Source organism: Botryllus schlosseri, chromosome 10, assembly GCF_051294905.1.
Source record: "Botryllus schlosseri isolate E-star chromosome 10, Bs_hap1, whole genome shotgun sequence".
In the NCBI taxonomy this organism is placed as follows: domain Eukaryota; kingdom Metazoa; phylum Chordata; class Ascidiacea; order Stolidobranchia; family Styelidae; genus Botryllus; species Botryllus schlosseri.
Genome location: NC_137245.1, coordinates 27,316,030 through 27,330,400, shown reverse-complemented (window position 1 = coordinate 27,330,400; position 14,371 = coordinate 27,316,030). Strand labels below are relative to the sequence as shown.

The 14,371-nt window shown below is 39.5% G+C and overlaps 1 protein-coding gene across 2 annotated transcripts in view; it reads left to right on the top strand.

The window, feature by feature from the left end:
* The first annotated feature begins 4,270 nt into the window (after positions 1-4,270).
* The window catches only part of LOC145448249 (lutropin-choriogonadotropic hormone receptor-like), a 32,695-nt gene continuing 22,594 nt past the window's right edge, over positions 4,271-14,371 (top strand). The window contains exons 1-8 of one of the 2 annotated variants that reach the window (XM_080326611.1): positions 4,271-4,657; positions 4,762-4,825; positions 5,387-5,516; positions 8,099-8,176; positions 8,235-8,309; positions 11,650-11,724; positions 11,789-11,872; positions 12,072-12,146. In XM_080326611.1, coding sequence (XP_080182737.1) covers positions 4,538-4,657; positions 4,762-4,825; positions 5,387-5,516; positions 8,099-8,176; positions 8,235-8,309; positions 11,650-11,724; positions 11,789-11,872; positions 12,072-12,146 — 701 coding nt within the window. In that variant the 5' untranslated portion in view covers positions 4,271-4,537. The remainder of the gene's footprint in view (positions 4,658-4,761; positions 4,826-5,386; positions 5,517-8,098; positions 8,177-8,234; positions 8,310-11,649; positions 11,725-11,788; positions 11,873-12,071; positions 12,147-14,371) is intronic. The other variant, XM_080326612.1, reaches the window with a different exon arrangement.

Sequence of the window (14,371 nt, the reverse complement as noted above, 5' to 3'; positions counted from 1 at the left end):
CAAACACTGCACACTTCCATATTATTGATGTAACTAGACATGGATGCCAAACGCATTTCCACGCAGATCGTGTAGCACGCATGAGGATTGCCATATACCCCGATAGTTCTAATGGCAGTCACCCGCAGTTCAATTATAGTTCCAAGTTACCAACAAACCGGGATAGTGACCTCTGCGGTCGGGAAATTTGTTACCTCATATATAATTTGATCAACTACACGTCTCAATCTCAAATTCGTCACCGATAACTTAACGTTGCGCTACAAGCCTTTATGTTAACGGCAGTGCTGGCACGCTGCCTAACAATCACAATTTCAATAGCTATTTGCAATGTTTGTTTTTCGAATTTGTGAACGTGAATATCACTTCCGGAGGAGATCATTTCTCGCTTGTGATTAGAAAGACCATGAGGATTTGAAAATCGCATTGTCACAGAGGCACCGCCAATACTGCTCTTCTCCGAGATTAATCAACGTATTGTGCAAAATTTAATTCAGCCCTCAGAGCACGCGATATGTCGGATAAAGCGAGTTAGCATGGGACATTCTGCATGACAGCAATTTCGATTTGTAAAATATGCAAACTTCACATCGAGCCAAATTTAGATTAGACTATTGATTGTTTGCTATAGACTAGAACTATTTTGCGTATCATTTCCAAGTTTCGAAGAAATCTCTCGCGGCACGCTTGCGAGACGCAAATGACACACTAGTATGCCGCGGCACACCGGTTGATAACCACGGCCCTAATCCATTCCAAATCCGAAGCTTCAAATCTTAATCCAGAAAATTTGAAAATTTCAATCCTAATCCTAATCCTAATCCTAATCCGATTCAAACTTGGAATTCCACTTGGAAAGCCTACGTCTTATGCCTACAATTCCGCGAAAAGAAACAAAACGCTAAATGAGTTCAAAGTACATGAAGTAACTTTGGTAGGACGTAAAACTTTGTCTCCGTTCGCCACAGGACATCAATCTCCCCGAAAATCGGAAAATCCAATCCTAATCATCAGTCCATTGAAGAAAAATTCTCAAATCCTAATCCAATCCAAATCCGTCAAAATTTCACAATTATCCGATTTTCCCAAATCCCAATCCTATTCCATGTTCATCTCTGATTTCTCCGTCACGATGGTTTTGTGAAGGTCACGTCATGGTTAAGCATATTGGTTCCCTTAAAATTTACAGCAGGCCGCGCAAATGTTTTCTGGCTTCGCATATGGTTTGGACATGGACACCTTACCGTGTTTCAATGTAAAATAATGAGTCGTTGACGAATACCTGTCAGTAGAAATTGAATACAGTTAGAACCTGTTCCTGAACCTAAACCTAAAAGTTCCTGTCACGTTAGAAATCATCGCACAATTGCGACACAAATGCGTAGATAATAAAGTGACCTTATCAGGGAGAATGCTGATCATTTTTTACAGCCAGACTGTATAGAGTCAAGTGTACCTGTTTGATGCGGGTGTGATCAGACTATAGTTGACCTTCACGGTCGTATCGATCATTCCTATCTGATAGCGAATACTGTGCATGCATGTTTTCTGTACCACCATCACTGCCGTCTGTTTTTTATGAATTTTGGTTGGATGACAATAAAGACTCTTTCTCGAAAACCCCTTTTTACGGTCATAACTCACAAAAGTAAATGTTACACGGAACAATATAGACGTCCTGGTTGTACAAAATTACGGATGAATATTTTAGTAGCAGAGGGCGTACATGTCCTACAATTATGGTTGCATTTGAAAACAAATGACGTTTTAAAACGAACAATATTTTTCAAACGTTGTGTGATTATGCCATAGGCCTACTTGTGCAAATATCTTCTAAAAACAAAAAAACGATTTTCTCCCGATATAGTCAACGTATACGATATGGAATGGTTGGAACCCTTAAAATTGTCGTCTATGCAACAGTTATAGCAAGTAGTTTTACACCATTGGTACGAAATGGATATTCTGATGATGATGACCGACGATCGTAAAAATGCTGCATTACAATGTAGACGTGGTCAGAAATATTTTTGATCCGTTTATGACAGAGGTCAGAAGCCTTTTTCGACAAGGGAGCCATATTTACCCGAATTTTTAATGGCCGCTGTCATTCTATTGTGACGTCACCATTAAATATTCATGACGTAATGGCTAATAAAAACAAACAAAAACAAACAAAAACATGTTTCAGACATGTTTGTTTGAAATTGTTTTTTGTTGAGAATGCAACTCTATCTACAAACTATTATATTTTCTGCATAGTAACCTATATAAACACGCGAGCAAAATCCCACTATCGTACGTATAGTATATTTTTGTATCAGCGACAATACAATATATATTTAAAATATACCGCACCGTTTGTATATGCCCCTAACACGCAGGCGATTGCAGGAAATACGCAATAAATGGGTGCTGAAACAGTCTGACACAAAATCAGATTTGTATCTGTAGTCAGAAATAATAAACAAATTGTAAATCATACCGAAACATTACATTCTCGAGGAACATGTCTTTCGTAAATAGTTCTGGTCTTATTGAGCAGATGAGCACGAACTAGGTGGCGATTTCATAATCGATTACGAAAAGTTTGTAAACGAATTTCGTTAAGCTTTATTACGAGCGAATAATTTCTGCGTACACCCTCCAGGATGAGAAATAAAGCGATTTAACCTGAGCTTCCGTGATATTTTCCAAACAATGAATACGAAAATAGAACATTTAAACAGCCTGTAACAGTTTCACCAGTAGATTGGATTGTCTCACGGGCATTGATTTGTAAGGCAGCGTGGAGGCTAGAATAGATTTTACATATTGCGCAAATGCACCAGTTAGCCTACTGTCCTACATACATTCAGTATTTGGCTGTTGATTGATCAGCCCGTCACACTTCTGAGAGTGATCCAACTGTTTGAAATCAAAGTTATGCAAATCGCTGCTAGATATAACGTTAATCCACGCATAATATTTATCAAGGTGTTATGGTGTCCTGTTTGCACCTTGTATATTCCACCCTCGCCGTTTTATTTCTACTGTCTATCTCCCTATAGTATACTACTGCCTACTACTATGTGTACAAATGCACCTGCACATGTCCAGTTATCGAAGGAGGTCAGATTAGCTAGGTTACTGACGGGGCCTACGATATATAAATATCGTAGGCCCCGCTATTGATCATACCGAAATGAAGGAAAGGGCGAATAAATTCTACGGTGAAATTACCCTCGCCATCTCATCCGTGGGAGCGGTGTTTTATAAAAGCCCAGAAGTGTGCCGTGCTACAAGTCGGCAGCTACGGAATAAAAATGAAGAAAATTGGCCTGATGTATATTACCAATAATGACCATAGTAGTCGACAAACACCACGAATACCTCAAAACAAACGAACAACCCTCTCCCCGTCTCGCGTGCACGAAAACAAGTTGGTTGTTTACATTGAAACCCGCGAGATGGCGACCAAGTCAATGTACCAGAGGCCACTAATCATTGGAAGTGTATTACAAATTTGAGATCGCGCTAAACTTTCGGTATTTCACGTCTGTGAAGCGTTTTGCGCCACTTCCTTATTCATAAGGACCGCGAACAGCTATTACGTCTAGTAAATATACAGCGAATACCTCTCGGGATGATTTATAATCACATTTTGCGCAACAAGGCTTAGAAAAGTGTTATTCAAACGGTGTGAACGGTGCATGAAAATGGGGTGCAAGGTGCAAGCACAAACGGGTGCACATTGCACAGCACATGCGTGCATGAGAAACATAGCGCTTGGAATCAGTGGTTTACATCCTGCAGGTGAAACTCGTGAAATATTAAGCAGCATGAACACAGATATCTAACAATTTAACAGACTGTTGACCCCTTTTGTAGTTGATACATTCAGTTTATGTCGCTTCACCTGCCATGGGTGCATGAGTCAGAGCTACAACTTGAAGCGTGCATCCACTGCAAAAAAAGGTTACAGAGCACTGTCTTAACCCAGCCAGAAAACGACAGGGGTTCGTGTTAACCCCGGTAAAGAACCAGTGACATGGAAACTCTTCGAATTTCATTGTTGGAATTTATTCCGTTTCGACTTATCATACATATATTTATATATACAGGATGAGTTTTGTATAAGCGCAGGCCTGCATTTTCTTGCACATATTCGAGAATTTCGTCGCAAAACTCAATACTGTGCCTCGAATCCGGCCTACATCCGAAAAGGAGAATGTATCCCGTCGTGTAATTAATCGCATTCCTCCTACTATTTTCAGATTAGCATGTTATTGGTAATTTGTCGTTGATAGCGTTACGCTCAAAGTCTCTCGAGATCGATAGAAATCTCGGCTCTCGCCCGACCGAAAAAGTTCTCTCCCGACTGACGCGAATAATAGTCCTCGGGCGGATTCCGCTACTTCATGAACATGCTCGCTTTTAATCAGATGATCATATTGTCTTGCTAAATAGATATTACAGACAGCAACTAACCTTGGACGATAGATGAGCTTACGCGACAGATTCAACAGAACGTTATACAGGCTGTCGTGTATAGGATATGGTGGAAAAGAGTCGAGCTGCTTCTTTGATGAGAACGATCCAGTATTTGACTTTAACTCTTCTCTTTGGTGGGACTTTGTCTCAATTAGAAGATCGATCTCTTACGCTGATTTGGCATGTAAGCATACTTCCCATATTTCATAAAGTTCACTCCATTATGGACTGGTCTAATATCATAACGAATGCACCGGACTGACATGCCATGTACATTCTATTCTACAGGACAAGTGCGGCATTGAGGACTATATTTGTGGCTCGTGCTGTTGTAAACCATTCGATTCTGCAGGTAACTCAATTTGATAATTACGTTGTTGGTAGACAGAGAGACACAAACGGAATTTTTTATTTGTAAACTGCGCGATCCAATGGCATACAGTAGCCTACAGAAATGCAGTTGAATGAAATACATTATTAGATAAAAAGTGCACGATAGAACAGTGTCATCAAAGCCAAGTCACTCACGCCAGGAGCATCATAGTAGCATAAGTCGTTGCACTCAAAACTTATAGGGGGGTTAGGCCTACCATATTTTGAGATTCGGAAAAGAGGTCGCTTCTTACAAATCACAAAACTTATAGTATCGGTCGACAAAACTGGTCATTTAAAAAAATTCGCACGAAATACTATTGTGTTGACTACAAAATAGCCGCTCCAACGTAATTTAGGTTTTGGTATACGTTTGGGTGTGAGCAATTTAAAGTTCAGTCTGATTTTGATCCCATAGAAATTCGTTTTTGTCCCAGTTGTCTGGGCAATACGAAATTTGGCCCACGTAGAACTATATTCGACCCCCACATCTATGATACCTAATCCAGATAATAAACTACAGACTTCTAGTTCTAGCCAGATAAACTCGTTCATGGTGAAATATATTTTTTAGTGCTCAATGACAGCACTATCGACAACGTTCCGTTAGAAGCTCTGTGCCTTCACGACAACAGATTTCCAGAATTTCTTCCGAAAAGAACGAGCATACTGTGAGTTTAAAGTTTTGTTTCGAGATTATTTTCATTCGGATTGTCCCCTTGTAGTGTAGTATTCTGGATTTAATAGTACGAAAATATAATGATTTTCCGAATTTCCGATAGTATGTTTTGTATGTGAATGCACTTGCACTATCATCGAGATTTAAAGTTTCGTGAGTTTTAGGATGCCACCGGCCAAATAGAAGTGCAATTTCAATAATATATAAACAAGATATCAAAACAGTTTATACCTGGTGTTGTGGGATTTCGCTCCTGCTTTCACAGATAACACGGAATTAGCGAAGGAAAAAGCAAATAGTGTAATCACATTAAGACGCTTTATATCGAAAACATGACCGGTGTAAATTAGCGTCACGTATGTTCGTTACGTTGAAAACGGTACATTATCCGAGTAATCGCCATTCGAGTATTTACAATCGTTCGCGTCTATTCCGCCATTTTAGACGGGTATCGTTACCGCACTTCATCTAAAATTCTCTTTCGGGTTAAATTTATCCCGTAAATATCAGCTTGATGTAAAGGTATACTTTTTATTGAAAATTTAAGCAAAATCTCTCTACCGGCACCAGTATCGGCTTTCCGATGTTTTATTCATGAAATGACAAATCAGCGGAACGTATGCGACAATTAATTATTTCCAACCGTGATAAAAAGCAGAAATTACTTCGGGACCTGTATTCGGTGGACATGCGCTTTTACCGAAAATTTGTGTGTGACCAAACAATAAAAGAAATTGAAACATGCAAAATAGTTTAATGTTTGCGGTTACAGAGTTGGATAATAATCAGCTAAATAGCTTGTTTCCGCATGTAAAGCGTAGAGTAAAATCCAGGTTTGTTGTTTGTTTGTGGTATTCATGGTGTTTTTGGAATGGTCATTTACATCAGGCCGATATCCTTCATTATGAGTCCGTATCTGCCGACTTGTAGCGCGGCCCATACTTCTAGACCTTTTTCAAGACTCGGCTTACGGAGATGCAGGTATATTGGTCGTGATTATGCAAATAAACACCAATGTTAAACAACACTTCTATGCAGTTACATAATCGCGGTTTAAAACTACATTTATAGCCGCGATATAATTCTGAGGTAGGTCCTGTTTTCGTGTATCACTATTTTCGCTAAGAGTGTCGGCCTGTCCAAAGCTTGGGGCTATGTAACCGCATGATAGTTCGAAATACCCAGTGCGCAATCGCACATATATCATCTCAGTGGATCAAAAATAATTACCGGAAAACTCATACTGCATCCAAGTTTATGATATTAGTTATATAACTTATATTGTGAATATTTTGCGTGAACTTGGTTTTACGAATCATCGGATCAACAGATCTCACACAAAGATGTGTTAGCCACATCTGGGAATGTTTCTAGAGTTTGTTTATTTAAATCGCAAACGGTTATATAATCCCTATGGATTTCGTGAAGGTATTTATAAACGATGTCGGAGACCGCTGACAGAAGTCCTACCAGAAATGACTATCCGGCATTGATAGATACGTATCGACAGGTTTTGCTACAGAGACTATAGCGCAAGTATGTTATGTAGTCAATATGTTCGTTGAATTTGATGTCCACCAGTGACTCCATACGACCCGATTTCTCCTTGGTCTTAACAGCTACAATTATCATATGTTATCACGTTTCTATTTGATTATGTAACATCACTTCTCGCACTTGAATAAACAGCTCAGTCAAATGCTATGGGCCAATGGTTGTCAACCTCTTTGAACAGGTGAACCGTTAATAGTAAAAACGAACGCAACATTCAATTACGAGAATAGTACGCAACTCAAATGTAATATTGGAAACTGCATTTAATGCTGCATTTTTTGTATTAGGCATTTATACGTGATTCTAATTAAAGATAACTAATTCGATTGTGAATGTTGAGTTTCCATCGCAAGAAATGCGACTTTGCTGTTTGCTATGGCCTCTATTGTACGGCCAAGTTTCTCTTAATTGTACTGTCGACATTCACCGAAGTTGGTTAAAATGTCTCTGTAGATTTCATTAGTAACTTGTGTGAAACGAGTTGTAGCTATACTTTTAAACAGTTACTGGCAACACTTGCGCCATTTTGACGTCTGAAAAAAGTAGACCATGAACTCTTTGTTACGATACTGCGCAGAAAATACGTTCCGAATTTTCAAATAAATTTATAATTTAATGATTCATGTCTTTAATTAATGGACATTGGACAAGCGTCCAACTTCTTGCATTTTGGAATTGAAGTATAAAATTCTAATGTATTTGGCGGACTGGCAGGAAACTTGTCACTGACCGGCGGGTGACTGCTATAGGCTATATGGTTCGTTCATGATTTAATGTGAAAATCCCCGGCATATTACGTGTTGCTGCGTCCAATAGTTCGGTGCAAGGTCGTGTTTGTGCCAACAAAATGTATCAGAATGCATTATTAGAAATCAATTATGCAGGCGATCATAAATAATTCCTTGTTGAATATGGTCGAGTATAGAGCATGCGTGCTTTCCACCTTCTACAAACTAGATTTTTGGAGTTATCTGCAGTCAATTTGAGCCGGGCTTATCTCCATGTTCCTACACGTTCCAGGAAACTACTGAATTCGAGCTTCGAAGAAATAGACGAGAAGGCGCTTGATCCTGTTAGGCTTGTCAACTTAACGACGCTGTAAGACATAAACAATACACGGTTTCATAAAATGTCACTTATCTACCGATATTTTTAGACACGTTTGGAAGAATAAGGCACTCAAGCACATTAGAAACCACAGCTTCAGCGGATTCTCGACACTTCGGACTATGTATGTATACAAGCGAACGAATTTATCGCAGCATAGCGACCGCTGCTTGTAGAGATGATAAACACGATATCGAACGATTTATACCGTCTGTGATTCGTGCATGCCATAAGTTACAACTTTTCGCATATTCTGTAACGAGCAAATTGGCTGACTACGTGTCCGCTGTCCATGATGATGTCTGATAATTCCTCCTTCTGCGTTCTGTTGTGTTATGTGGGACTGGGCAAGATCGAGTACCCGAGTATTAAGCTTCGAGTTTAAACATGTACTTTTTATGCGACCACAAAGAATATAACGCCAGTTCTACATCACATTAAAGATAATTTGGTAATTTGTTCGACAGTACCTTCTTCATTACGCTTACTGACAATGTTGTGGGTCGATCACGACTTAACAGATATGTCATTTCCACTAACGTGCGTAACTTTGCGCTGCATGTTTCGGATGCTGTGATAAGACCAATTGTGGTTTCAAGGCTACCACAGTGGAAAATAGTGTAGAAACTATAATTCTTGATGACAAATTAAATCTTAGCCGTAAGAAGCGTATCATTTCAGGACTCGCAAAATCCATCTCTCACTATTCAACTCTAATCATTAGAATTAATACTCGATATAGATTCAACTACTGCCGCTTAATCATCCAGTGCGTCTCAGCCTGAGAGCACAGCAACTATTTTGTGCTAGTTCCTGCTGGCGATACCGTATTGCATGAAATTAAATTGACGCAAAGCTAACTCTGACGTCATTACAGATGACAGGATTGTATAATTCCGTTAAAAACGCATTTAAACGATTGTCGATCAATCGCTCAGAAATTTGTGCGTGATACGGATCAAGCTTCGTCATAGGACAGATTTGCGGGTAAGGTTATTCGTCCAGTTACGTCGGCAGTTCCGACGTTTCGGCCGAGGCCGTCAAAGTAGTCTAACTTGCCACTCAACAGAAGTAGCATTAACGCCGTAAATCCTACTCAATATATGTTTGAGATAGCGACTTCTAATAACCGTCAAAACTACTTCAAATGGAATTAGAACATAAAGGCAGAAGTGCTCAAGTAAGTAATTTCAAAAAGTGGCTTTGCTTTTGAAATAGCAATGTAACATACTTTTATCAGTCAATCGAAGGTGGATATTTTCAAAGTTGCAAGATGCGTATTTGCGACTAATGCTAAATGACTATAATCACACTACGAATAGTTAAAGTTTTTGAATAAAGATTGAGTTACCGCGAAACAGGGGTTTTGATGACAATATCACACAAACCAGTGCTGTCAACATATCCAAAAACTACGTTTCCCTTTGCAAAATGCGAAGTGTAACCATCTAAAAATAGTACATTGAGCTCAAGCGACCTCCTTATCTCGATTATTCGACATTTCATGCCTGTGACATCATATTTGGTGATACAATTGTTGATATGCAATATTCTTTCCAATTCTCTGCTGATTACCCCTGACGAGTGTCAGCCGAAAATATTCGGGTATATTTCAATATGAATATATTATTCAATTATATATTGAAGTTTTGTACCTTCAAGACGCTCTTCAGAGTGTAAAAAAGTATAAGCAGCTTGATCTAAAACACAGCTAAGTACAAGTGGAAGTAATCTGAAAACAGAACTACGTGAGTAAGTAGTACCAGTATAGGCAAATCCTACTCCAGTTCGCCGAAAAAGTAGAAGCGCTTAGTAAAGCCTGAATAAATTACTCATACTCATCCACGCGACAGGGACTGAAATCGCTGAGTCGTTTCGAGCAATGCTCGTCACTATCAATCTTTTGGGAATTTCTGACCTTTGCCTGGCCTGTCGAAAAGTTTCGTCGTTGACATGCGGACAAAATACACGCGCGGAGATTAATATTGAATCTGCATTCTATTTCGTATTACATATACTTTGTGGACAGTTGTCAGAAATAACACAGCTGCATTTGTTTGGTGGCGGTTTTGCGAATCAAGGTTTTCCTCATCAAGTAATAAGCGGCGAAAGCTATTATACGCTAATACTCGATCGGGAGTGTTTGATGTGGTAGAGTTGCAGTAGAAATCAGGTGAACTGGCGACAAACTAGAATATAATTGAAACGATATACTGTTTGCAATACATGCGAAGCATTGGCAAGGTGGTCGACCCACACTTTTGCTGCGCTGGGTCACTGATTTTGCTTTTATCTGAGTAACCTTTCACGTTATTATCATGCTCTTCGAACGGGAACAATTATTCTGACCGCCACTGCATGAATTCCCATTTTCAGTCTTCATTCTTCCATCCTGCCATATTGTATCGATATATATATGCTCCCGATTCTTGGTTTTCAATATATCCAGACAATTTTCAATATTTCTTTACGCATTTTCGCAACCAATCCTGCTACACATGCCTGAATATTTAAAACTATTAAATGTACGGCCGTGATGCAATGATTAAGTTGTCCAGTAGTTATAGGCCGTTTTAGTGATGAAAACGATACAAATCTATCCAAAACGTAGTGTGGCCTCAATGGTTAAAGTACAAATTGAACTACCCGATAAAAACAACAATTTCATCATTTCAAAACAACACAAGACAGCGAGACAATGAAAAGATAAGAAGGTGTCGAAACGACTCAAAGTCTTTGAAATCAGACGCTCACTGGGCTAAGGGGTAACATAAAACGAGCAGCGATGAAAATGAGTGACGCATATGTCGACAGGCGAGGCAAATATGTCAGATCGAGGTCCGGTAACCTGGAAGGCTCACTAGTATTCATTCATTTGCAATACATGCGAAGTATTGGCAAAGCGGTCGATACACACTTTTTGCTGTTTCAGGACATCGATTTAATTTTTCTTGAGTAACATTTCACATTAATATAACGCCCTTCGAAATGAAGCAATTACTTCGACCACTTGCATGCGAATATCCATGTGGTTTTCAATCTTCATTCTTCCGCTCTGCCGTATTGCATCAATACCTACAGTGTATCGGCTTCAGAATCTCAGTTATCAATATCCCCAGATGTTTTCATGACCAACCAAAATGTATGATGGTGCTACAAACTTTTGAAATTAAAACGATTACGTGTATGGTATGTGACGCGATAAATATGTAGCCCAGTATACTATAGTAATGACGTTTCAATGGCAAAATGATGCAAATCGATCCAAAAAGCAGTTTATCCTCAACGGTTCAAGTATAAATTCAGCTACCCAGTAAAGAACAAATGGAGCTGCGCAAGCAACCAGCCGTGTAACACCTACCTTTCCTGCATCATATCGCGCGTATATGATACCTTCCATTCGCAGACTACATTTCAATATCAGAATTGATACAAATGTATAGTTGTGTATATCTTTTGTTCAGAACCTTCGAAAATTTACCCGCCCTCACGGTGATTGAGAAAAATGCGTTCGAAAATCTACCTGATCTCAAAGAGCTGTGAGTACAATGGTTTACGCTGGGCTGCGTAGCACCCCGTCTGACTGCCTGTTTTGTTTCACAGACGGTTCAAGCACACTGGATTACATCAGATACCACAATTCACGGGTCTATCAACCCATGTCACAGATCCAACACTTATGACCCTGTAAATAACCACCCGTTTCGAATATTTTGCAAAACTCGAGGTTTTTGATTTGTGTTAAGTGTTTTTCTTACATATATGTGTGTTTGTGATTAAATATGGCGACGTTTCCTTAACGTATCAGTAATATAATAATGGATATCATACTATGAACTGCTTAGTCTTTCTGATTTTCGATCATCCGCAAAATTTGTTGTTCCAGGTTCATAGAAGAATCGCGAATACCTCGCATACGAAGCGGCTCTTTCGTTGGTCTTCCTGAACAGATTAAAACTGTGTAAGTTACCTCATATATGCCTTTTCGGAGTACTCAAGCGGTTAAGTTTTAGACTATTTCCACATCTTCTAGAACTGATTTTTACGAAAAACAACGTACTTTTTACAATTCCAATTTCGAACAGTAGAAGTAGTTTTGTGATGAGCTTGCGTTGCTCTTATGAGTGGGATATTCATATGAACCGCGTGAAAAATCTCTTGTATTACTGTAAAGGCGCCGAGTTACGGGGTGGCGGCCACCCCATGCACAATGCCTAAACGCCCGCCGTCTGCGCTGTCAATTAGCGAGTCCGTGATATCGCGCAAATGCCAACTCTTTATCATTAACCGATGTGCGTATGAATAATTGAATACTCAGCTTCGTCGGCGACGACGAACTAGTGCTTAAAACGCCCCAATAAAGTGTAATCCGGGATTAGTAATCACTAATCATAAAATCGAAGCGACGTCGTTGACGGCGTCGATTTCGACAAGCCTGCCCTGAGAAACACCATCTCCTCTCCTGACCAGACGAACGAATTCACGTTCTACTTTTCTCAATTAAATTGTATTTGCGCGCATATTCGTCTACAAAATCAATCTTGAGTTAGTTTCGTGATAGGATTTTTAATTGGAGCGCGAAATAGGAAAGTGTGTTTGTGTATGCCTGCGAAAAGAAAGTCATTCCTGCGCAAAGTGCGCATGCGCATATTCATTACTCTAACAAGGCTTTGCTAACTTTTATCGGGAAATGCAGCTCAAACGTCTTTATAATGAGCAAACAATTGTCGCGATGTCAGACTCGGAACCTCATTGTGCTGTACGCAAGTTCAGGAATTAGTGAATATTAGGGCAAGTTTTTGCAACTTTTGCGACTTTTTTTACAGCTTCCGGCAGCTTTCTAAATACTCGTAAGACATGTAGAATGCTGTTTTAAGCTGTTTGAAGGAATTTTATAGTGCATCTTTTTGCAACTTTTGTCCAATTTTTTTTCATGCAACTTTTTGCAACATTTTGCAACTTTTTCGATTTTTCATGAAATTATTTTTGATTTTGGTGAAATACGCGGCCAAATTCGACTGAAATACCGTAAATCAGCACTGAAGTAACGCTCTTACGGGTATTTCGGGAGCTGAGCCGGAAAGTTGACCTTTCATTTTTTATTTTATAGTGGAACTGGGAAGTTGACTTTTTTTTTAGTCAACCGAGTAAAATGTGGGTCTTTTAGTGCAACTTTTGTGAAAAAATAAATGCAACTTTTTACTGCAACTTTTGTCAAAAATAAATGCAACTTTCCGCGGATTTAACTGCAACAAAAACTTGCCCTACTGATTATAGAAGCGCGCTTTCTCGTTCATCTGTAGGCTACTAATACTTGTCTGCTTTATACATTGTATTCCCTCGATGTCACTTGTCAGCGTTTTATTTGTTATTAGTACTGCGCACTTGTGCAGCGCATGGCGTTGAATTACGTTGTCAAATAGTGATGCAACAAGAGATTCTCTGTGGCGCAAATTCTGAATTTATTCGATTAGTTTGAGCGGATCGAATTTCAAACCATCGAGATTTGTATTCCCATGAATAAGGTTGCGGCATGCGCCCATATTGCTCTTGCTGCAATAACACCTTGATAATTGAAATCGCACCATTTTACGATTATATTCGACTGGCTGATCGGGACCTACGTATGCCGTAGGCCCCGGACTGATATTACCAGCGCGTTGTCAGTAAAACACTACGTGCGTAGCCAGTGAGTTTCTCATTAAAAACTAGAATTCCCGTCCTTTTGAAATGTCAATTCACAATTCGTATTATCGATGCTGCGTACTGCAAATTAGCGAGAATCATTTGTATGCGACATGGGTCATCGATATCTCATGTGCACTATCGTCGGTTATTTGATTTAGCGCGTCCGCATACAGGCCTGCTACCGTTCGCAGAAACACTTTCGCCAAACAGTAACAATCTGTGAGGGTAATTTTGTTTGTGTTTATGTATCTTTTTGATTAAAACTTATTCCCGCGTCTAAACAAATTGTGCTCGTTGCCATTGCCGAATCTGGGTATTTAGGTATGACTAGCGCACCCTGTAATTATAATTATTGCGGGTTTGCGGCATGTCTGCAATTTCGGTATCAGCGCAACCTTGCCGGCCGATTGTACAGCCCGATGAAATTGATTACTGCTATGTATTTCGCACAGCGCATTGATGCTGATTTCAGCAAACTAACGATCGTTAAGAAATCTA